Source organism: Botryllus schlosseri, chromosome 8 (genome assembly GCF_051294905.1).
Source record: "Botryllus schlosseri isolate E-star chromosome 8, Bs_hap1, whole genome shotgun sequence".
Classification (NCBI taxonomy): domain Eukaryota; kingdom Metazoa; phylum Chordata; class Ascidiacea; order Stolidobranchia; family Styelidae; genus Botryllus; species Botryllus schlosseri.
The window spans coordinates 13,222,931-13,248,644 of NC_137243.1; the positions used below are offsets into that span (position 1 = coordinate 13,222,931).

General features: G+C 40.7%; 3 protein-coding genes and 1 pseudogene across 6 annotated transcripts in view; 3 read left to right on the plus strand and 1 right to left on the minus strand.

The window, feature by feature from the left end:
• The window catches only part of LOC145444867 (dihydropyrimidinase-like), a 177,442-nt gene that overhangs the window by 66,647 nt on the left and 85,081 nt on the right, over nucleotides 1-25,714 (minus strand). The window lies entirely within an intron of this gene.
• LOC145445536 (long-chain specific acyl-CoA dehydrogenase, mitochondrial pseudogene) lies at nucleotides 732-2,442 on the plus strand (annotated as a pseudogene).
• LOC145445538 (uncharacterized) lies at nucleotides 3,391-9,061 on the plus strand. The gene is made up of 2 exons (XM_080323725.1): nucleotides 3,391-3,755; nucleotides 6,691-9,061. The coding sequence occupies exons 1-2, from the start codon at nucleotides 3,718-3,720 to the stop codon at nucleotides 7,184-7,186; spliced, it is 534 nt and encodes a 177-aa protein (XP_080179851.1). The 5' UTR covers nucleotides 3,391-3,717; the 3' UTR covers nucleotides 7,187-9,061.
• Nucleotides 12,858-25,217, plus strand: LOC145445537 (uncharacterized). Of its 4 annotated transcripts, none has more exons than XM_080323724.1 (3): nucleotides 15,465-16,175; nucleotides 19,152-19,282; nucleotides 20,180-25,217. In XM_080323724.1, the coding sequence occupies exons 1-3, from the start codon at nucleotides 16,063-16,065 to the stop codon at nucleotides 20,281-20,283; spliced, it is 348 nt and encodes a 115-aa protein (XP_080179850.1). In that variant the 5' UTR covers nucleotides 15,465-16,062; the 3' UTR covers nucleotides 20,284-25,217. The 4 variants fall into 4 exon arrangements, with proteins under 4 accessions (XP_080179848.1, XP_080179850.1, XP_080179849.1 ...); XM_080323723.1 differs by having other exon boundaries at nucleotides 15,483-16,175; nucleotides 19,418-24,425; XM_080323722.1 differs by lacking the exon at nucleotides 15,465-16,175 and adding an exon at nucleotides 12,858-13,449 and having other exon boundaries at nucleotides 19,152-24,425.

Below are 25,714 nucleotides of genomic sequence, written 5' to 3' on the forward strand. Positions count from 1 at the left end.
ATAATATGATATAGTCTGCTATTTCTGGTGCAAGTCGAATATATTGGAACAATATTGACAGACACTCGCGTGCAGACAAGTTAATTATTGAGAACTAACGATCGTATATATCGAAGCTCACGCTCAAGTTTGGTGCGTCGCATAAGTTTCTAAAATTATATTGCTGTGATGCGAACAAGATAGTACCCAAGGAGAGATTTACGTCAACCGTAGAATCTACAGAAATTATATTGCCAATTTGATTCGCGTTGCTTGTGACAGTTGTAGATTGTGGTATTTTTATGAATAGTAGCTGTTATATTTCTCACTAATGTACGCCTATATTGGGTTGCACAATAGTGCCCAGCCAAACTGAAAACCATACTATGTGTTTGGACTAATCCGGGAGTGTGCGACGGTGTTATTTTGGAAGGCGATAAACTGTTTTCAGCATACAAACGCCATAACACTCCATACGAAGTCCTTCCTACAGCCTATACGTTCGAATGAGGGCTACACCGGGAGAAGTCACAAAGTTGTGTAATGTCATTCGACAGCGCGTGACAAACGGTTCTGAAGTCAGTTCATATGTCCAATATTTCCGCCACACATTGTAGACTCCGGCGTAGCCATAACTATAGAAGCGGAAAGCCCTTGCGCAATGCGCAATAAATTTTGGACTCTAGATATTGCGATACATTTCAGTCTGGGGTTGCATATAGGCTGAAGTACTTTGTATCATATGATCTATTAAATTGATACATCTACATTTGCAGTATTTCTATAGCATCGACGATTTACGGAAACATGTACGGAGCACGTTACTTGAAACTCGTCGGGAATACGTACAGTAGGTACGCTAGCGGGAAAATTTCGCGTGTGAACAGATACTCAACGGCTGTTCGCTTGGAACCATGTCAGAGTGAGAAAATGACAGACATTGGAACAAGACAGATATTCGACAGCGATCACGATTTGTTTCGAGAAAATGTGCGAAGATTTTTTCAGGAAAATGTGGTGCCGCACGAGCCGGAATGGATGAAACAGGGGATGGTTTCGAGGGAGTGTTGGAGAAAAGCTGGTGATGCGGGGTTGCTAGGCGCCAGTACGCCCGCCGAAAAAGGTGGGATCGGCTGCGATTGGTTGCATTCCGCCATCGTCCACGAGGAGCAATCATACGCCAACTCTACGGGCCCTGGATTCTCACTTCATTCTGACATAGTCATGCCATACATAAGTAAGTACGGCACAAAAGAGCAGATTGAGAAATACATTCCCGACATGGTCGCCGGAGAAAAAATCGGAGCAATCGCAATGACAGAACCAGGGGCCGGCAGTGATCTTCAGGGCATAAGAACTACTGCTGTACAAGATGGAGATAATTTGGTGCTCAATGGGAGTAAAATCTATATTACCAACGGCTATTTATGTGACTTTGTAATAGTTGTTGCTCTGACGTCACGTGACGCAAAATCTGCAGCCGGCGGCATCAGCCTACTGCTAGTCGATAAGGATACGGTTGGATTCAGCAAAGGAAAGGTTCTGAATAAACTGGGACTGAAAGCACAAGATACCGCTGAATTATTTTTTGATAACGTACGCATACCGTATGATTCGGTTCTCGGAGGAGAAGCTGGATTGAACGCTGGATTCTCCTATCTGATGAATGAACTCCCACAAGAGAGGCTTCTCATCGCAAACTACGCCGTCTCATCAAGCGAATATCTTTTCGAGATTACCCGAGAATATGTTAAGGAAAGAAAAGCGTTTGGGAGGCGCATTGCAGATTTACAGACCATTCAACACGGTTTGGCTGAAATAAAAACAGAGATAGCCATCATTCGTGCATTCGTCGATCGATGTAACGACCTTCACAACCGCAGGCTGTTAGATACATCCACAGCGTCGATGGCGAAATACTACTCATCCGAAAAAGTCAACCGACATGCTTACAAACTAATGCAAATGTTCGGCGGCTCTGGATACATGCAAGAATATCCCATATGCAAAGCTTATGCTGACGTTCGGATCCATCCTATCTACGGCGGGACGAATGAGATTATGAAAGAAATCATATCGCGACAAATCGTCAAATCGTAGGACCGTTTCAATAACTGATAATAATATTTACTATACGTTGATATACCATTAGGAAATTTTTTTATCATTGTATAGCTAGCGCCGTGGCAGAGTTAGCCATGGGTTGTAACCAAGTCGGAATTCAATCTCACTTTTATAGTTTAGACTCGAGTTATGTCGAGTCATTTAATCGACAGTGTTCTAAACAAATGCATTAATTTTTTTCAAACGTTGTATAATTATTACATAATTGTTTAAATAGAAACACCTGTAGTATGAGTCTACGTACGATTTTCATCCCAATATAGTCGACGTATACGATATATAGTGGCTGCGGGGTCTACGATAACGTATCGTAGGCCCTGGCGGCTGGAACCCTCGAAATCGTCGTCTGTTCAACAGGTATAGCAAGTAGATATAGGTCATTGGTAAGGAATGGGTGTTCAGATGATGATGACCGACGACGGTAAAAATGCTACATAGCGATGTAGTCCTTGTTAAAGATATTTTTGGTCTGTTTATGACAGTGGTCGGAAGCCCTTTTGTCGATCGAGCCATACTACCCTATGTTTTCAATTGGCAATGGCAATCCAATGTGACGTCACAATTAAAAAATCGTGGCGTGGCGTCATGGCTAAAAGACAAACCAACAAAATAAACATTAAAAAGCATACTTTAAATAAGGGCCCGCATGTTTTAAACATGTCTGTTTTAAATTGATTTTTGTTTTAAACGCAACCCGATACTTATTGTACGGTGAATGAACACTTGGTGGCCAGGACACAATACAGATCATGTCACTTTTTAGCTGAATGCTAGGGATGGTGTGAACGTGAGGTTCACGTTCGCGTTCTGTTTGTGAACCTCGGAAATTTAGAGGTTCGCGTTCACAACAGAACCTTGGTATAGGTTCTGCACTGTGAACCTTTTGGTAAATTGTAATTTTCACTCCATTATAAGATCTTTGGCTCAAATTTATTGCATTTCAACTGCGCGCCACTCCATGCATGGTGCTGGCAGCATAAAAAATCAACACTAAACAAGCATGCACCATGCACCTCGACAACCTTAAAAGTCTTAATTGCTATGTTGCAAAACTTTTATCCGGCTTTCCGTTTCCATTGAACGCTCTCTCATTCGAAATTTCATCCTGGTGACGTCATATTTTGTGATACGATTGTTGATATACAATGTTCTTTCCAATTCTCTACTAGTCGCTGACGATTACCCCTGACGAGTGTCAGCCGAAAATATTCGGGTTCATTTCAATATGAATATACTATTTAATTGTGTGTTTTGAGCGGATGAAAATACTAATAGAACCGCTGTTTATGTCGATTATTAAGACTTCTCCAAATCGTTTCGGCACCCTGCTATCTATTCGTTATATCGAAATCTTGTGGTGTTTTGATTTGATGAAAATTATAAGAAATGAATGGTCATGATGATGTCTTTGTCGCTTTGATATGACGTTTTACGAGCGATTACAACGACGTCATCTGCCTCGTGAGCTCGATCACGTGCCTTCTTTTTACAAGGCTGCTGCGTCATTCCTCTCTTTTCCGATTCATTCAACGGTGACGGCGCTTGCCGCTTGAGATCATTTGTTGTTGAACAGTCGTGAACAATACAGCTATCAATACCACCAATTAGAGAGCGATGACTACTATCACAGGAACGAACGCAACGCCGATAAGGTAAGCTAACACGCGACGCATATGTTAGCATAGCCTAACATATAGTATATCTCTAACTATCTCTAGCCAATCTATAACGATGCTTGCAATGATCTGACGTAGCGAACTAGTCGGTAGGTCGACTTATCGAATACAGGTACCACTACACCTGCCAGCGAGATCTTGCACAAGGAAACATTTCGCTTTCTGTCTTTTGAATTATCTCACTTTATCGATAAGAACGTACCTTCAATTTTGTGCAACAGCGAGGTATTGCATGTTTAACCCGAGGTTTCATCACCTGTTGTTTGAATGAAGCGTTGAATGATTTCCTGTAGTAGGCGATGTTATGAGAAATCGATTGCTATCACTATCCCACTCGAAATCACTTCAGTCGATATTGTACAATGTACATGTACAATGTACATGCTATGCAAATTGGAGCACCCAAAGCACTGGCATTTCTCGTAGTTCCATCAGCGATTTCTGATTTGAACACTTGATAAGTAGGTACCAGCAATACGACATTGTTCGAATTATTGTGCGTGATTGTGGTTCAAAATTGACTAATTGTCACGCTTTTGCATGGCTATAAGTGATACATGCAGGGTTGCCATACCGTCCTTATTTCTAAGATTTGTCCTTATTCAGAAGTGCCACGTCTTAGAAAACTCAACTGTCGTTATTTCTAAGAAATGCCCTTATTTTCGACTTGCGTCCTTATTTTGTCTTATTTTCAAACACTACTGAACTTAAATCGTTTTCCTCTGGTATCTGTGTTGCATAATATTCTAAAATTATGCTTTAGTGTCGAGATTTTATGACATCACAACTGAAAGGAACTCTCGTGACTTACACACCACAATATTTGACTTCTCTAAGTGGTGAAGTAGCTAGGGCAGCGAGTGGTGGTATAGCAATTTCGTCTGTACCAAGCTACCGCAGCGGAAGTCATTTTAGCAGTAGGGCTGGGCACAATGATTCGAGTACTCGAATCTGAATCGAGTATTAAATTTATTGATTCGAGTAGAGTAGTAAAAGACGATTTTTTCGAGTATTGAAAGTATACTCTCCTCGCAACTGAAAGTTAATTTACTATCGAGAATCATAGTTTTGATATTATTTTCCACTGAGGAAGCCTTGAAACCTAGATTCGACGTGTTGCAGCATACGAGACATACAGTAAAAGCTACGAGTTCACGTTACTGGAAACACATTTCCAAAGTCATGATCATCCCACAACATTGTCGTAAAGTGCAATGAAATCGGTATGGTCGAAAAAATACCAAAGTATTTTTATTGTGACGGATACCAGGCATTATATTCTTTGTGGTGGCATAAAGGTACATATTTGAACTTTGACATAGTACATTCTGTTGTGAAGTCATAATGAGTGATACTCGAATACTCGACTCGAAGCGTTAAACGTGATTCAGAATCGAATCACTCAGGTACTCGATTTTGCCCAGCCCTATTTAGCAGTAAACAGCAGTGCCAGGTTCCTGCGGTTTGGTCTACAGCAGAATAAGCTCAAGCTGTGGGGGAGGCAGCATTTATTGCGTAGTGAAGAAAGACGCAGTGCAGTCGACACATTGGTTAAACAGTAGTAAAGCTATAAATCATTGATAAATTTATCTAAATTATATTGCACTTGTGCATATAGTTTTAGCTTCTAGTAAGGCTAAATCTGATTAGTTGAAATGAGCAGGTGTAAAAACGTTTTTCGTGACGATTATGGAAGAGAATTCAAAGGTATCTAACGAATCTAGAAGGGCGAGTGTTTCGCACATTGCAATATTTGCAATTGTGACATTAACCTTAGGAAAGACCGCTATTTCAACTGACATTGATAGCCCAAAACACAAGAAGTGTGTCATAATGATTAATTTGATCAAGTCGACGAATAATTAATCAATCAGGACCCACGACCTCATACTACAATGCAGCTGCTGCGGAGAGTGCCTGGGCATTCCATAGTGCCAAAACCAGCAATTGTTGACAATTGTTCAAAGCAAAATTCCCCGATTCCAACATCGCAAATAAGTTTTCTTCGGCCAAGACCAAGACAACAAGCATTGTTATTGGAGTTCTTGCTCTATATGCTCAAAAATGATTTTGTCTAGACTTGGTATCCTGCCTTTTTCCATCTTGGTTGACGCCTCTAATCACAATGAGGTGAAGAGGTTTGGTTTATCACCGCAAGAGGGCAAGACCTACGTTTTTTTGTTTTTTGTTTGGAGGGGGGGGGCTGACAAAATGCTGTTTTGGCCCCGAGTATAGGTAAATCTAGACCTGAGCTGTCGTGAGATCCATGAAGAACTTTCTAATAACAAGGAGTTGCTGGAGCAGATTGTTTCTGGTGAAAAGTATGGAATGTGATAGGCCCCGCCTGCCCCGGATCATATAAATACAAAGTATGTGCAAGAACGCTTTTTAATGCTAATCTAATTTTTTGACTGTCCTTATTTTGGGTCCATGTCAATGGCAACCCTGGATATATGTGTAATGTTTATGCCGGTAATTTTGGCGCACATACGGCGAACATGTTTCAAGCAAAGTATTTTAAAACACCCTTTGTTTTAAATGCAACCCTAGGGTCATCATGTTGTCTCACGAGAATTTGCTGTCCAATACCGTTGTCAAGTATATACGTATTCATTATTTATACACACAAATTAATGGTGTGAGTGAACAAACCTAACATTTCACTCTCATGGCAACGTACCTAGTCGGATCGGCAAACCAGGGTTAACACAAACTACTGTTTGTCCAGCCCTTTACGTGTCCTGTCCATACCGCGGACCTAAGGCAGTTCTGTTACCACCACAAATACCTGATATATACATTTCATAATCCAGACTTCCAACAGATGTCAAACTAGCGTTTTGTGATGGCCGCTGCGTAAATAACATCAAGTCTACGTGTTTCATGACCACATACGTTTATACGTTCAAAGGTGCCGAAATTACGGCAACCCCGACGCGATTCGCGCGCAAGGAAAATGCTTCGTAGGAGCCGGCATCATATTCGTTCTCATCGGAGTCGTGCTTCTCGCCGTGTCGATTTCAACCATAGCATTCGTTACCGGGCCGGCAGTTGTGGTGCTAATATGGGGAGTGATGTGCCTTTTCATCGCTTGGAGGCGATTTCAAATGGCTAAATTCGCGGAAAGCAACACGACAGCCGTGCCGACGGCATCGATAAGCGGCAACATGGCTACGGTGACGACTCACCACCCTACAGTAACGGTTTTCCAAAGCACGACGACAGCACCGTACGGATTTCAACAGCAGCAGCAGCAGTTTACCAGCCCGCCTTACCCGACTCAATTCCCAAACACTCCGTCCACGTATGCCCCCGAAGTACCGCCTTATTCCGCACACGATATGTACGCAGTACCGGAGAAGGAACCGGTACCGCCGTCTTATTTGGAAGCGACGGCTTCCAAATGATCTGTAACATCAGATCGGAATGATTCGCTCTTTCGGCCATCTGATTTTACTCCTTGCACAGATGCCCTGCTTGATATTCCGCCGGGTGATATTGCTTTATTTTTACTGGGAATATGCAACAAGTTCCATCATATCGGTCGTGATGCACTTAAATGATGTATATCATAGTTTTGTAATATTTTCGTCACGTTAGTGACGTCATACACTCCTCTAGCGAAAAGAGTGTGTATTCACACCCAACGGGTGGTATAAAATGGAACCCAACTCAGGGTGTATATTCACACCCGTGTATCACGGGTGATACACGGGTGCGACACACTTTTTCGCTAAGAGTCTATATTCGTCTTCTTGTTTTCGCCTCGGGTATAAACCAGCAATATCGTGATGACGATATAACTATATGAGCTGAGCGGGAAATGGAAGTGGAATGTTAGCCAGGGCTACTCAAACTATTTTCAACATAGGGCCACTATCATGGAATAACTCAGTCTTGCGAATGTTACATGGTATAACGGTATAGTAATACGCGAAATGTATTTATTGGTACGTTAGTCACAGTTATTGGCAAAATCTGCATTTTTGACACTTTATTTCGCAAATCGACCACGATGGATTTGGTTAAATCAAGTAAATAGTAAAAAAATCAAGTAAATACTGAGACAGCAAGGTCCCGATTCATCACTGAAAAGTCCGGATTCAGACAACGGTCCGTCAGTTGAGTAGTCCTGTGTTGGTCCATGTGTGGGCACATTGTCTTTGCGTATTTAAACGCGTTAGTTTTATTCACCAGAATATCTATATGCGTTCACATTGCAGCGTACTCGTTACATTGCCGTCCAATATTCACGAGTTTGTTGCGATGGTTTGGACCGTCGGCATAGTTATTTAAGCGGAGCAAGGCTTCTTTGCAGTTCTATCTGCATGTGCCCGATAGATATATGGGGAAAGTCGCTCTAATCACTGTATTGCATACTCCATATTGCAGTTTTTCCGTGCATTATCAGGCTGAAATATCGCGTATACTCGCGTTGATATTTTCCCGCACTTTACAATACCGGTGTGACTCTTTTCGTTTCATTCTTTTCTCCTGTATTTTCTATTTTATTAATTCTGAAAGCTGGCTGCTGCGATCACAAAGCAAAAGTTCGTGGGCCCTGTAGAGTGCATCGCGTAGCCTCCTTGTTATGGGCCGATACTGAATGAATATTAATACAAATGTAAAATTGCGTGCTCGATGTGTGTTGGCACAAACAGCATCGATATCAATAATCGGCATATTATATTTTTATCTGATCAAGACAATGCGATGTAATGAACAATTGGGAGAACGCCGAACGACCAGTTGCGGTCTCTTAAACTGGCACCCTCCTCGACCTAGTGCCCGATGTCACAGTTCTTTTTCGATGCTAATCTCTATGCCGCTCTGGGCTCTTTCTTGCCCTTTACATTCCTTGTGAGTGCGTTCTATCATGTGGTCTTTATCTGGACTTTTTTGTCGCCGTAAGAACAGCGACGCGGCGGAAGAGGAGCCTAGATAAACCTCCGACGCGGAATCGAACCCAGTCAGCAGGCGCTTTTCGTCACCACTATACGCTAACTCCCACCCATCTTGCGCAGTATACTGAATACTGTCTGTGTGAAATCTGTTGAAATCGTCCCCGATAAATTCGCCCATCGTACTAATTGCACTCTGAATTTGTCATATATATAGACTCTCCGTTGCGACCATACGGTACATGTTTGTTTTATGATTTTACGCTGTATTGTCTTCAACTGCGGCTGAATGCATGATCACGATCACAGGGCTTTGCCTTTTTATCTTTTGTATAATTGTGTCTATTTTGTTGATAAATATATCCGTATTGGTATGTCTAACTGACTAAATATAAGAATTTATGTTACACGTCAAACTGCAAAAGGTTTCTCGGATTCAGTACGAGCCTACGACTTTTTGTCGATAACATGCGATGAGCTTTGTCGTCTATGTAAAAACTCTGTTGACCTGTCGTGCGATTGTTAGTTCCGGCACGAAAAGAAACGGAGGTGTAGGCGATAAATAATTCATAGGCGATAGCGCCCGCGCGAATTGAGAGATATCGCAATAACACAGACGCAATTGATAGGCAATTATACAGATCCAGAGAATATCACACTGCTAGCGCAGGGGCGGGCAACTCTCGAGTATGCGGGCCTCATATGGGAAAATAAAGTACATGACCGGCCGAATTCCAGAATCGACACAGTAATCGCGTATTTCAACTATTTATCCACCTATACTAGTAATAAATCACATTTAATGTAAACTTCAAGTTTAAAGTATGGAGTTCTAAAACAGTATTTAATGAATTTATTACCGTGATGTACTTCAATATCTGCTGAAGTTATTGTGACATCTGTGGTCGATCAAAGTTTTCAACGAGTTCTTTGAACTCTGGCTGCATGTCAGACGTAGAGCGCACGTAACTATCAGTTAGATTGGAGCGCCGCTTTGTTTTTTTCTAAATTTTCATGGTAGAAAATGTTTTCTCGTGATTGTATTTATTGTATACTGTAGACCCGAAAAGAACAAGTATGACCATGACCATCTGTCTCGGGTTGGCAATCTTGGATTCATTCAGTGACGCATACAATTTATCAATGCTTTCAGATTGGAATTCCTCTTTCAGGGTAGGAACTGTCTGCGGGCCGTACGTTGTCTGCCCCTTGGCCTACATTTGCACTTGTACTTCGTCTTCTTTTCATGTTAATTTGAATAATATAGGTTTTTCAACTGCCTATTGGGGTGTACAGCGAGCGGCGCAGTGTTCTTGGTTAGAGTCTCGACTCTGCCAGTTTTCTATGTGTCGTAGGTTTATATGGGCTCCACATCGCCGATCTCGCTGTTACGCAGCGCATTGAAAATCGCAGAGGAAGTGTGAGCCGAGCCCCAACTCGGCAGCAGATACCCGCAAGTGAGCGCACGAAAGCTAGAGCGAATGGAGGAGTGGGGGTGCGAGATCATGAAAATACGTCCTCGGTACACAAAAAGCGAAGAAACTGAGCTTTGCGAAATGCATTTTCGTGGCACACAAGGCGTGAACAGGCGATAAGCGCCACTGTCGTTGCTCTGTGAACTGCATATTCGGTTGCGACAACGCTGTAAGAGCTGCAAGAAAGGGAACATTATCATGTAAATCCGATATAGATCATTCGCCTTATCTCCAAATTACGTGCATACCAAGGTGAATTTGAGTTAGAATTGAATATGTCAAATATGAATTAATCTAGGCATGGCGGCGTTTAGAATACAAAGAGCCGTTTCAGCCCATTTTTCACTAATGAAACCAATCGAAAGCCGCACACTCTGACAATACCACAACATGTACTTTCTTGACACTTATTGCATAGCAATTATGGCATCGAATACTAAAGAAAATAACTCAGATTTATTTGCGGGTGTAAAGAAAGGACAAAAAGAAGATTTCAGACATTATGCGATGATACTTCATTGTTAATGAATTTGAAAAAGTTACTTGGAATATTTTGAAGGGACATGGTGAATGACAGGTGTAAGAAATCTGTTATTTATGAAGAATGTGCGCTGTGCAGCGAAGATATATGAAAGTTTTATTAAGCACCGAGCTGTCAATGGCAGCAAGACAGAAAACGGCGCCTGTCATATATTGACATTTTATAAAGCTAGGTAGTTACCAGAATAAACCGGGAGTTGCCTTGGAAAATCTAAGTATTGATCGACTTCTAAAATATTCGGCGTAACGTAACGTTGCGTTACACACCTACATTTTTATGGCGGTGCCAGAAAGCTGCTAACCAATCAAGAAAATGGATAGCTATATGGCGTTATTTTTAATATGAATGAATTTGTAATAGTCACTTCTATGGCACGTTATTTCTCAGTGTGGATGAGAAAGACAAGGTGTATTTGAAAACGGCATTGTCCCACAACTGTCGCCATATCTGCTATTCCCTTTCGTCAATCAAGGTATCGTGCAATCCAAGATTTCTAGGCTCGCGATGGTGGGTAGATTGAATTCGCGAGTGGTGTTAGTCGCCAATGCGACAGCAACTTAAATTTGTGGATTTTGAAAAGAGGGCGGTACAAGCCCCTAATCCTAAACACCCCACTGCCTTGACCCCTCAAAACACGTTCATGGTGACACGAGAATAATTGTTCTCGTCGTCATGAACATTTACCAACAAGTTGCTGCAATTAAAGAATTTGATATTTCTCGATCACGCATCTTTGATACAGCGCTTTGTGTCACTGTATTTCAATGAAATGTCGTCTCTACGGACATAAGATTTCTCCTATACATGTGTTGATACGACCAATAGAGGCTTCAAGAGAGTAAGTATTGAAAATATATAGTCGATAAAATATCTTTTGGTGTCCAGGAGCGCATGACGGCTGTAATGCGCTTAACCTCAGAATATGCCTATTGTGATGTTAATCATGTAATACTTTTTTTGGAGTTACATTCGTATACATATCACTAATCGTATACACGCCGCTCTGCCATCCACAGACACGTAATAAGTAACTTTAACACTGGAAAATGACCTGGAATATTTTAAATATATATTGATTTTATAATAATTACAATATCGACAATACCAACATCCGATTACGGAAGTCTAACAAAGTATGAATAATTGAAAATGTAACAAGAATGGTTCCTAACCCACCCCATCAGGCGTCGGGCCGTGTCAACTTTCCTGTCGGTAAGCAGAATGTATCAAGAATGGTTCCCAAACCACCCCCATCATCCATGTATGGTGTCGGCCCGTGTCAACCTTCCAGCCGACAAGCACAATATATCACATCTGAAATGCAAAGTGACAGAGATTTAGAAGGTCAAATAGATTTAGAAATTTAGAACGTACTTTTCCGTATTGTTTCGTAGTATAGACTTCATGCCCTCAAATGGTCGAAAAGGGTGGTACAGAATTATATCGCGGAGAAAAACAGCTAGCATAGATTTACGAAAGGCCCCGCTTTTTGAAACGCTGATTTCGCGAAAAATCATATTCCATATAAGTGCAATCCAATTTTGGTATTTGTATGTATCGTACTGGAGATCTTCTTTATTTTTTCATTTTGATAAACAAAAACGCAACCGATAGACACTGCTTGGAAAACGACGAAATGCGGGTATGTTTGTCAACAATTATTATTAACATCGTCTCAGTTGAATATATGTTTGTATAAACAAACATAGACATCGAATTCTCACACGAATAGATTTTTACTTTATTGTAAGTGTGCCGGGATTGTTATATAACCTTCCAGTGTGCCAACCATCGGTGTAACCAAAAATACTACAAATTGCGTTATATTTATACAGCGCAATTTAGCGACATTAGACATATAGGTTAGCAAACAGCAAAGACGCAGTTCTTTCAACAGAAACAGAGCTACCAAAATCGATTTGGTGTTTTATCATGTCTGCACTTTGCATAAACTCCGATAGAACCACGTAAACACGTTTCATATCGAGAAAGCGACATCATATTTCTCAATCAAGTGAGTTTCCAGTATTTTCTTTTGAGTTGCATACATTTGCTTGGGGTTGCATTTAAAACAAATGGTGTTTTAAAGCAGTATTTTTAAAAATATCAATTGAAAAACAAAAAATAACTTATTTCAAAAATTATATAATTGTGCCACAATTGTGAAAATTACCTTCTAAAAACGGCTAATTTTATTATTTCCGCAAAAGTTAATTTGAAGCTACAATGGTTGCGAATGGAATGAAAATGGCATGGAAATTTTTGAATGTGTTACAGAATGTACTATTCAAAATGGAGTATACGGAAAGTACCATACCCTACCATATTATGTGCTAGCTCGTGAACTCGATCACGATATCAACAGCAGAGCCTTTTCGTGTAGTTAAAGTAGGTATTACAATTGTGATTACGGAAGTCTAAAAAAATACGAATTTGTACCAAAAATAGAATACAATAGAATTATAGGTCAATGTTGATGTGATATGGAAAGGTACAGAATGATCGAGCCTCTTACAATGGAGTATGGAAAGTACCATATTACGTCCCATTGTCCTGGCGTCATGAACTCGATCACATTTCATGTTTGATACTGCTGCGTTAAGTCATTCATCTCTTTTTTGATTTATTCATGGGTGACGGCCCAGCATTGGCGAAGATGAGTTAGTTGTCTTCAAATCGGTCGTCAAGTAGTTGTGAAGCTGTCAGGGAGCTGTGATGACAAGTAGGATCGAGGCTAACGTAATCTCGAACAGGTAGGCATATGAATATTAGCGTAGATTGTAGGGGCTAACGCAACACGGGTTATGTAAGCTAATGCCAATGTCAATTGTGGATTATATGTATCTTCGTATTTTTTGTGGTATAGTTCAGTGCTCTTTAACCTTGTTCATCGTGGTACACACTTTTAGCGTTTACTCGAAACTCGTACCCCCTGACCACATAACACACTAGGGTGGAGTGAAAATGACTTATTTTTTATTTCGCAGAAAGGGGGTTCTTAAATCCCGACAAACGACCTGAAACTTCAGAATTTAGGGGATTGCCACCATTTTCGTGCCGGCAACCCCCCAATTTCTGCGCGCGAGGGGGTAAAATTGCATATCTCGGCAACTTCTGGTCGTAGAGTCATGATATATAGCTCAAAAGCTGCAGAAACATCATATTTATGTAAGTCCTAAGATGATAGTTTTTTCTGTTGTGAACACAAAACCAGTTATAGCAAAAAACAGTAAAAATGCGGGTAAATGACGGGAGTAACTATATAATCAGATGTGTTGGGGCTGCGGGGAGCCCATCCTGGTGACGTGAGGTACCAGTCGTTTGCAACCGAGGTCATCGGACCCCTTCGAGTGGGATGGCAGGATGCAGTCGTAATTCAAGTCCAGACCCACTGCGGGCCCCACTCGTTTCCACCCAGGGCTGGGCAAGCTTCATGAAATTGTAGGTGGCCAAATAGGCATCCGCTTCCTGACCGCGTCCGCACTCCGATGACCTCCATTACCGGCCGAGCCGACATCGTGACACCTTAATGCATCTTACAAGCGGGGCCACGTTTGTTTCCCCTCTAGGGTTTTACTTTAGACCAGTGGTTCCCAACCTTTTTCGACTCATCGCCCCCTTTTCAAACTCCACACCGATCATCGCCCCCCAAATATTGGGAACACGAAAATGGGCATACATAATGAAGTCACCGGCGAGTTGACTAAGAAAAAAGGTCAACTTTTCGGCTCGACCTCGAAATTATACCTTTCCAGCTAAATTTTGGTGAGTTGACTAACAAAAAAGGTGATTTCTCCGACTTGATTCCAAAAGGACCGTAACAGCACTTCTTCAGCCCCCCCCCATTACGTTGGTCTTGACCCCCTCCATAGGGCGATTAAGCAAACTTCTGCACCCCTCAGACCCAACTCCCCCGATACCTCTTTACCGCTACTTCTCAGCACAAATTGATGGACTTTTTAGTTAGTCGGCTTAATTCGGATTAATTAAAAAGTTCTATCATTCATGATTGAATCGGTCAATATGATCGGGAATTGCATATATATTGCTGTTAATTTTTTATCCTCTCTCTGCTCATGTATTCAGATTTACCGGTAAAGCTGAGTGAGGTGTCTTGGAAAATGTAGGGCCCGTAAATAATAATTGAACATATTCAGGCGGACCCGTGGGCAATGTTCCCTCTAAGCTGCGCACGTGCGCAAATGCGCAGTGCTGAAACGGTCTCTGTGGACAATTATATATATATATGTATATCGTATATATATCGAAGTCGGTCAGCATAAAGGCAGTACTTTTCCGCAAAGGTTTTCTCGTTCTGGCACACTTCTCGGAGTCGCATGTTACATGGCCTGAAACTTCATATGTCTTGGTGCGTCATGGTGTGATAATGGCTGACGCCGAGATGCCCATTTCTGTACCTCATGCGTATTATTTTTTGGAGGAAGGGAAGGGAAGCAAGAAATATGGAACCACGAAATGGCGCGACTAAGATTTCCAAAATAATACTCTATAATTATTGTTAATTCAGGAAAAAATGTGGGCCCCCTTCGAGCTCGGGTCCCCCATCTCAATTGGGGGCTTGGGTGTGGCAGTTACGGTCATGGACGCCAATATAGCCATTTCAACGCGCCATCGCCCCCCTATCGCCCCCTTCGTCCGTTTTCGCCCCCCTATCGCCCACTTGGCTATTTTCGCCCCCCTGAACCGACAAATCGCCCCCTGGGGGGGGGGGGGGCGATATCGCCCACGTTGGGAACCACTGCTTTAGACCTTATTCCGTTGCCACCAGGGACTAACCCTTACTCTGAGGAGGCTGTGAGGCCATTGCTAGCCCGATATATTCGATACAGCAGCCCATGTTACTGATTTGGCGCACGGCGCCGCAAACACACCTCGTTATACGTCTTGTGCCTTGCATATCTTGCATGTACTTTTGTACGCTTCGTTCCTGAGGTTCGTTCGAGGACTAATACAGTCCCAGGGGCCTGCGAGGCCACACTCAAGGGGGCCTGACGACCACTCAGGGTCTCCTTCCACAGCCATATTCTAGCTAGATCAACCATGTGGGCGTCGTCAGTGGTACTCCCCGGCCCGCTGACGACAACCCACCGAGTATCCCTGTTAGACAAGGATCTTCTTATTGCAACCTTATATCCACCTCGGTTGCAAACGACTGGTACCTCACGTCACCAGGATGGGCTCCCCGCAGCCCCAACACATCTGAGTATGTAGTTATTCCCGCCATTTACCCGTATTTTACTGTTTTTTTGTTGTTGCTATAACTAGTTTTGTGTTCACAATAGAGAAAACTTTCTTCTTAGGACTTACATAAACATGATGTTTCTGCAGCTTTTGAGCTATATATCATGACTCTAAGACCAGAGGTTGCCGAGATATGCAATCTTACTACCTCGCGCGCAGAAATTGGGAGGTTGCTGGCTGGAAAATGGGGGCAATCTCCTAAATTCCGAACTTTCAGGTCAGTTGACGGGATTTAAGAACTCCCTTTTTTCGATTTAAAAAAAGTCATTTTCACTCCACCCTAATAAGACACTGATTCCGTAGTAAGCCTAATACAGGGGCGTTCAAACGTTTGGCTATTCACGGCCTTATTTCAATTACATATATACAGAGGTGGTCAGTAACGAAGTACTTCTACTTTTTCGAAGTACTCAAGTAGTTTTCCTCTACTTCTGGTACTTACTCAAGTAGATCTGATTTTCGCTACTTCTACTTCTACTTCATAATATTTTGTGATCTACTTACTTACTTTTCGCTATTTTCAGTTTGTCAAGTAGAAGTAGTTTAATCCTCCAAACGGGAAGACAGCCTGAGGAATTTCGGGGCTGTTTTCACGGAGCATCAACATTTAATTGTCATAAAATTTGAGTAGAGCTCAGAATACGTGGTAACCAGTATGATTTCACGATAGTATCGGTGAATATAATTTAGGTAGCGGGTTAGCGTGGTTCCGTTCACACCGCATTGTCGCCCTTCGCTATATCAAATATTTCATCACAGTATATAATATTATGGCTCATCATAACGTTTGAAACTGATGTTTCGTAATCTATTATTTACTTATCATATCGTAATCTAGCAGTCCATGGTGTGTCCTAATATGGAAAAGTGGACTCTAACTTATTTTTAGTTTTGGAGCTGTTTTAGTATACCAACCTTCGAAACTTTCTGGACTAAAGACATGACATACATGTTCCGCTTTTTGAATTAGTATTTATAATTCACTTTTAACTCCCAGTATCATATACTTTAGGTTCTAATTATTATCAGTTCTTTTGTCTGGATAACATACAAGTTGAAGTATAAGAGCAAGTGTATAGTAATGCCTTTAATTTCCGGAAATAAAGCTACACAGTATGGCATTTTTACGATCTGGCATGTTTTTTTTTTAACGTTTACTAATCGCGCAAAGCGTGTACACCGTATCCTATACAACTTCTCCGTATTGATCTTCGACTAAACTACAGGGCTTATAATATGGGGGAGGGCGCCATACCATGATATTTTCTAAAACGTGCTGTTCGAGTAAACAGAGGATTAGTATCGCATTTCCATATCAATACTATCATTTTCATCCCATGATGCGGACGAATGCTTATGCTGTCGAAAATTGGATACCTCCTGGTATGCATCAATATGAATCAAGCTTGGCACCTTTTGCATAGCTCAATTTGGACCTTTTGACAATCCATGTGAACGAATTACGATCGTTTTCACAACTACTTACTTACTTGAGTAGATTTAAAGTCGGTAAATTCTACTTCTACTTCAAGTAGTTTTAGGTTGCTTGTTGAAGAAGTACTTCTACTCGTACTTGAGTAGATTTTTCCGTCGCTACTTCTACTTCTACTTGAGTAGCTTTCTTGACTACTTTGACCACCTCTGCATATATAGCATACGGCCGCATTCTGGCGGGGAATCTTCATGGCTCATCTCGACGTCATACTCATGTTAAATTAGCTACTGGAAACCTCGCACCGCGGAGAGCCGTTGTGGGGTTCCGTGCCATCACTGATTTCTTGAGACCTCGCGTATAAAAGTTTTCAACTGTACAAGCAAAAGACCCCGCAGGCTTACTATCTTAGCACTAAAATCACGAGTATAAATGCTAGGAAATGTTTGCTGGATTCCTTTACCAGTCGCGCAGAGCGCGAAAACATTTTCGACTAGAAAAATTAATTTCGTATATACTATTAGTTAGGGTTACCATATTTTGGAAATCTGAAAAGAGGACACTTTTTCAAAATTTTCTGACTTACAATACTGCAGTAAAATCCGGAAAAATGGCACATTTCCGCCGACTTTATGGTTGACTAGAAAAAAGGTCAACTTTCCGATTGATCCCCCGAAATAACAAAAAGTAAAAAAAGAGAACAAATCCTCTTAAAAGAGGACGTGTAAACCCAACTATTACTTGTTTCATATACTGCCAAATAACCGATAGAGCTAATGGAAGCTAATGGGCACAAAATTATTAATGAATCAGCTTCCTGTTTTTTTTGACGCCCCATCGGGATTGTAGGCATAGTCGAAATATATATTGGCATCGCCCAACGTAGCAGAAAAAAACCTTTATTCGTGACTCGTGAGGCGCAGACGATTCCGACTTGCTATTTTTTAGGGTGCATCATTTTCCTCTGCGGCTCGCATTTGTACGGTGGGGCACATATTACACTATTATATTAAATACGAGAAATCCAAGTGACCTTAAATCGCGACAAAGTTAAAATGAAATCTCTGAAAGATTTGGGAGCCATTTCGTTGATTTTAAATGCATATTGACGGCCACCAACACACGTTAATTTAATTATGCGCAGGGCCCCCCATTATTATTGTTTAATTGCTGCATGCGACCGAACCTCCAAAGATTCGCCATCTCTGACCTGTTGAAATAAGAATGAACAACGCTCCAACGTATTGAAAATGTAAAATACTAACCGGGACTCGAGGTTACCGGACCACCATCCAACACACTCGTTCTGAAACTTGACCCCCTCCCCGCGACCCACTGGTTACGCCCCTACAATTATGTACTAAACACTGCGCTATTTATAAGCATCTCGTAAGAAGTACGAATTCAAAATGACTGAGCTATCGCTTGTAAACATAAAACGCTTCACATCAAATTTCCCTCAAACATCAACTTGTAGAATTGCAGCTGTAAGAGTAAAAAATAAAAATTTTCTAACTTTACTCGTTACCCGATGAAATTGTTAGGTTGTCTGAAACAACGATGCAGAACAAAGTTGGCTCAATTCTAACCTGTAGAAGCAGAGTTATTGGAGTAAAAAATGGAAAAACTTTCCACCGTAGATATACTATTCTTTTCAGACATTTCCTACTCCTAATCTTACTATAGTAGCAGCCCTTGCCCAAGCACACTGTAGGGTAGGTAGATAGATATGCTCCTGATTTGTGTCGTTTTGTTTTTCAGGTCCCAAAATGTCGGCATTCCCGAAATCTTTCGTGCACAAGGAAAATGTTTCTTATGCCTCGGAATCGTTTTAATTCTCATCGGAGTGGCATCGGTTGTAGTGAGCATCTCACTTTACATCTACGTCACAGGTATTGCGGCTATGGTGGCTCTGGGGGGAATAGTATGCCTTTTGATTGCGTGCTGCAAATTTCAAGCGGCCAAATCTGCTGAAAATATCACATCGGCGGTACCAGTGCCATCTATAAGCGGGGATATGACTACAGGTGCGGCTCAACATCCCACAGTTACGGTCTTCCAGAACCCGACCGCAACACAATTTGGATTCCAACAACAACATCAGTTTAGCAGCCTCCCGTACTCGTCTCCATTTCCAAACTCACGATCAACGTATTCTGCAGATCTCCCGCCATATTCCGCCCACTCTATGTACGCCAGTCCCGAAGCACCGCCGTCATATAAGGACACGATGGCTTTGTGATATGATGTCGACTTATCGGTTACCGTGTTTCTTTGTGTATGACTTCTTCTAATGCCACCATTTTTATTGAATTATTTATATATTTTGATTTTCTGCGCATTGTGCTGATATGATGCTGGTTTATTTGTACTGAGATTATGCAGCAAGCTCTCTCTGTGATGCACTTTAGACTCTCTTATACACATTCAATTTACTGACCCATTCGAATCATTATTGCTATCTCATATTGCGTTCCTTCATATATACTTCCTTCGAAAATATACCACCTCGCGATAATAAGAGGGCCGCCTCGAGCACGTATAGAGTGGACGGTGTTATGTTTTATTATATCAGCACCTCTGATTCTATGTTAGGGTTAGATTTATAAGCTTTTATCCTTCGCCCGCGGAATGTTTTTGGTACGCCTCTCTTTACCCGTTATGAATGTTTCAACTTGATTTGCCACCGAAAAGTGTTGTAATTGCAATGGGTAAACTCACTGAATAGTGAATATGTTACATGAAATCGTTTATATTGCAGTATAAGCATTCAATATATCATTTTACAGCACTGTCATCTTCAAATGGATCGATGAATTTAGGAGTTAGAAGATACGAGAAATATGTTTTACGTAGGCCTACAAGAACAATGAAAAACCGTCTTCTCGGATGAAGTAGGTTATATATCAACAGAATGACGGAAACACGACGGACAATTTGGTTTACTTCTGGCAAAGTCGATTTGATTAGAGCTCATCCACACATATTGCTGGGCGCATATTACAGGATATTGTTCTCTTTCAAAGCAATGTTTAATATGTTGATAATCCTCAATTTATTCATCCATTCTAAGCCTTTCGACTGACTCTCGTCAGCAACCAACTTTAGTGAATGCGAGTAAGCATATCTGAAATATGGAAACGTTTTCATTTATTTATTTTTTGACTAGGATCAACCACATTTACTGATTTTAACTACTGCTAGAGTCAGTCAAAAACTTAGAGTTGATGATTTTCGCAATATATGCTATGAATTTGAAGTTATATCTCCTGGATTGTACCGCTATTACTTGTACCTTTCCATTCGACAGCAAAATTTTACTGCTGGAATTGATCGAACCAGAATCAGTTCCGTTGTTCTCATATGTTCACTAGTGCGAGACGTGATCACGTCACTCTAAGAGTTCAAAAATTTTTACGGTCGCCACCAGACACGGACAATTTCAATAAATGCGAAAATATATTTTCGTGCCGACGCGCTGTAGCGTACCAGTTCTCTCAAAAGGGTCATTGAAAAACCTGAAATCTTTTTGGATTGACAATGACAAAATTATTTACACATTTTGGACCAACGTTAGCCACCGTCGGTGTTATGACGAATGATCATTAACACAGAAAGGTAATCTCAACAAAACTGAAATCGGTATCAATGTAACACCAGACATACAACATTCAGCAATCTGAGCAATGTAGTATAGGACTTCTTTGGTGGATAAATTGTGCAATATGACGGTATTTTTTGTTGCGAAACTTGATGCTGTTAGAAAGTAGTGTATGTATCTACAATTTTGAAACACTGATACAAAATGTTTTGCTTTTGACGTGAAACAATAAACTATTTAGAGGAGATGCAACGGATCGTCTCCACGATAAGGTCATAGAGTTCGAGTAGATTCACTCTGATTCAAGATTCAAGAAGATAAGGCCTACTATGCAAAGAGTTTACGAGCGAATAATTGCCTGACATTCAATCACAAATCCGTCTATTTTTGACATCGGGGATTTTTCTCTTTTCTGGCGTTCAGTCAAGGGTGAAGGCAATACTTCGGAAGTATGTTTGACGTCATTTATTTTAGTCACGTTTTGAAGCAGGGTGGATCACCAATCAGACGGTTATGACGACTGCAACAGAATACAGATGCTATTCAATCGCGGATAATGTTAGCTGAAGCACAATAACAATTTATTGAGCGTATGTGTTCAGTGCGTTGTGTATTTGCGACTGCACCACGTGTAAGGAACAGAGCGGCACGTGAGCCTCGTAAAGTCGGATGTTATCGTTCGCGAAAAAGCCTTGCTAAACTTCTGTATGCGAGTATTTTCCAAGTAGAGATTCGTTCGGTTTAGATGTCACCGTCCTTCAATCTTGGGTATAATGCTCGCCTCATCACTTCATCAATATGAAAGAAAATTCTTTATAAAATCTAGACAAATTGTTGTCTGCCCACATTTTGTTCTGAGAGTGCATCTGTAGGCCTACTTAATAAATGGGAACTCGGAAATAACCTAATTCGCGAGAACTAGCGTGCTTAACAAGAATGCGAAGTTAAGAAGCTCGTGACATTCCTCCTCCTCCTCCTCCTTCAACTAAACAAGTAGAGCTTAACGACCTAAATGCATGTAAATGTATTGATTTTACAGCTGATTCTGTTCAAATACCCAAGACCAACCATTTTGCTATTGGTCATGTAAACATTGTATCTTTGCAGAAAAACTTCGACAAGCTTCATGAATTTCTATGCTCACTGGATATCCCAGTTACATTACTTGCAGTCTCTGAGACCAGACTTCAGAGTGACCCAATTAGTAACATAAATATTGATGGCTATTCTTTTATTCATAGCCCAACCAAATCCAAGGCTGGTGGAGTGGGTTTGTATATACATGATGACATAACTTACCAAGAGAATCATGAATTTGAAATAAAAGGCTGTCAATGTGAACAGCTATGGATTGAAATTTCTGGTATACCATCCTTCCCAGACTCCATTATTGTTGGATCAATCTATAGACACCCAAGGGATAATGTTTCCAATTTCATGGAACAATTTTCCTCGACCTTAGAGTTATTGAACAGTAAAGATAAAAAATTCATTATCACCGGTGACTTCAACATCAACCTATTAGATGCATCACCCATGGTCCGAGAATATCTAGACATGATATCAAGTCACGGCACTGCTCAAATTATAACCCATCCGACAAGAGTCCCAAGAACATCTAAAACACTCTTGGATCATACCTAGGCCTATACAAATATTGCTGATCAATCAATATCCCCTTTTGTTGTGGAATGTAACTTGAGTGATCACTATCCAATATTATGTCAATTTGGATCTCGTCTTAAACGCGTGAGACCAAAGTACATGCGCAGAAATCTGCACAAAATTGACCTGACCTCCTTCTACTATGACCTTGACTGCCTGGCAGATAAAACCGATGCTGTGATCCTCCATGATAACAACTTTAATGAAACATTTGATTACTTCATGAAAGAAATCTCTTGTATTGTAAACAAACATGCACCTTTAAAAACTGTATCAAAGCGTCAACAAAGATTATCAAATAAACCTTGGTTATCTCTTGGCATACTGGTATCCATTAAGCACAGAAACAGACTCTACAGATCACTGAAAAATAAATGGTCAGAATCTAGACAATTGCAATTCAAAGAATATGCCAACTTACTCTCTCAAATCAAAACGAAAGCAAAGGAACTATATTTTAAGAAACACTTTTCTAAACATCAAAATAATCCACGTGAAACATGGAGATCCGTAAATCGTATTATCAACAGAAAATCCAACTCTCAGGCACCTAACAAAATAAAAGATTTTGTTTCTGATCAAATGGTCTCTGATCAGTCCCGGATGACTGAGATCTTTAATAGTTTCTTTTCTACCATCGGCACAAAACTCTCGGAATGTTGCTCGAATGAAGATGTCGATCACCATCATATTTTTGGAAAACGCCCAAGTTCATCATTCTATCTTCAACCAACGTCACCAAATGAAGTCATAAGTGTTCTATCTACACTGAAAAACAATAAAGCTCAAGGTCACGATCAACTACCTGTCATTATTGTCAAACACATAGGAATTCACCTAGCAGATACCATCGCTAAATTATTCAATTTCTCATTTTCTTCAGGGATATTTCCTGATTACTTGAAGATTGCACGTGTGATACCTGTATTTAAATGTGGGGACAAAACCAACGCAAGCAACTATCGACCCATTTCGATATTGTCACCGTTTGCCACTCTGCTTGAGAAAATATTATTTGAGAGACTTAACAGTTATCTCAATAAAATGAATCTCTTAAACTCAAATCAATATGGTTTTAGAAATAACCACACAACCTCTCAAGCTATATTACAGGTTACCGCAAGGATATATGAGCTCATTGACTCTAAAAATGTTGCCACTGGTGTGTTTTTAGATCTGAAAAAGGCATTCGACTGTGTCAATCATTCCAAACTAGTTGATAAACTTGAATTCTATGGTATACGTGGACTTGCAAAAATGTATTTCGAATCTTACTTAAATAATTGGAAACAATTTGTTCATATTGGAACAACGCGTTCACAATTACTACCCATACAGACTGGTGTACCTCAGGGATCAGTTCTCGGGTCCCTGCTGTTCATAATTTACATCAATGATATTGGTCATTTATTTGACAATGACATCACACTGTTTGCTGATGACACCAGCCTAGTTATACCCGGTAAAAATTTATCTGATGCATTTGACAACATTAACACTAAGCTATCGACAGTGTCAAAATGGATGGCATCTAACCAACTTCAGCTCAATGCCTCCAAAACCAAAACCCTCGTGTTTCATACACAAGTCAATCGCAGTGGAATTATAGTAAATAACGCACATCTTGATACACATAAAACTGTTAGATATCTTGGCATTATCATTGATGATAAACTCGGATGGTCTGATCATATCAACAATATAAAAACTAAAATCTCGCGTGGTGTCGGGGCTCTCTATCGCCTTAAAAATTTAATTCCTCATCAAACTCTCAGATCAGTCTACTATGCCTTAATTCACTGCTATCTTATTTATGGGATCCTAGTTTGGGGACCTGCTGCGAAAAAACATCTGCAGAAATTGCAAGTCTTGCAAAACCGAGCGATACGAATTCTCTGTCGGAAATCTAGATATGAGAATTGTAATAGCATGTATCGTAGCGTTGGAATATTGAAAGTGGAAGACGTTTTCAAATTTGAGGTAATGAAATTCATGCATAGCTATCATCAGGGTGAACTGCCACTATATTTTGATAATCTGTTCAAGATACCTTCAGATACCCACCAACATCATACCAGATTTTCTTCTAACTTGTCTCTGTCCGTGCAACACCACTCTACCAGTCTAGTACAAAATTCAATCAGTTTTATTGGTGTCAATGTTTGGAATAAGCTGCCACCTAATCTCCGCAATTTAGACTCTTGTGCTTTTAAAAAACAATGTTTTCATTCTCTTATCTCTAACTACCGCTAAATTGTATTTGTGTTGTATTTCAAATTGGTCCGTGATACTGTGTCTTATTTTTCCTATCGTTCGTTGGTTTATTTTAATTTAATTTAATTTTATATTTTTTCATTAGTTATCGACTGTGAAAATTGCTCCTGTCCCGGGTGGCTCGGCTCTGAAGACTATGTCATATCGAGCCTCCCGTCTACCTTGCATGTCGCATTTCACTGTTACATTTTTGTAGTGTTATGTTGATATGCAATGTATACGAATAAAGATTCTCTCTCTCTCTCTCTGTATATATCATGGCCAATAAACTGATTCAGACAAACAAATTTCACACGAGCTACTGTACCCTTAACTAAGTTAAATCTTTGCTCGGACACATCCATTTAGCAGCAGTAGCTTTCGTCGCTCTGTTTACAGGTGCGTGAATGGATTGTGCGCCGGCCACGATTAGCCTTGTTGGTCCAGTTGCCGTGGGGATTGTTAGTAGAGTGACACGTATCGTTATTGAAAAAAGAAGAGCTATAATTGCGAAATGAGTGCAAACAACGCGACCGCAATTCCTACAGTATATATAAGCACCAATACAAATGCAGAAACAATCCACCAACCCAACGTTCTTTCAGCGTATCATACAGTTATGAATTCCAAACATCGCACGGCCATATCCGAAACTCCTGCATATCGACTGCAGACGTTCACCAGCACTTCAGACCCGAGCCTATTTTACTACTACCCTTCAACTTATGACCCGGACATGCCTTCAAATCCAACAACCAATATATATATTTCGACACAGCGGATTGCGATGCTTCATTGTTTTTCT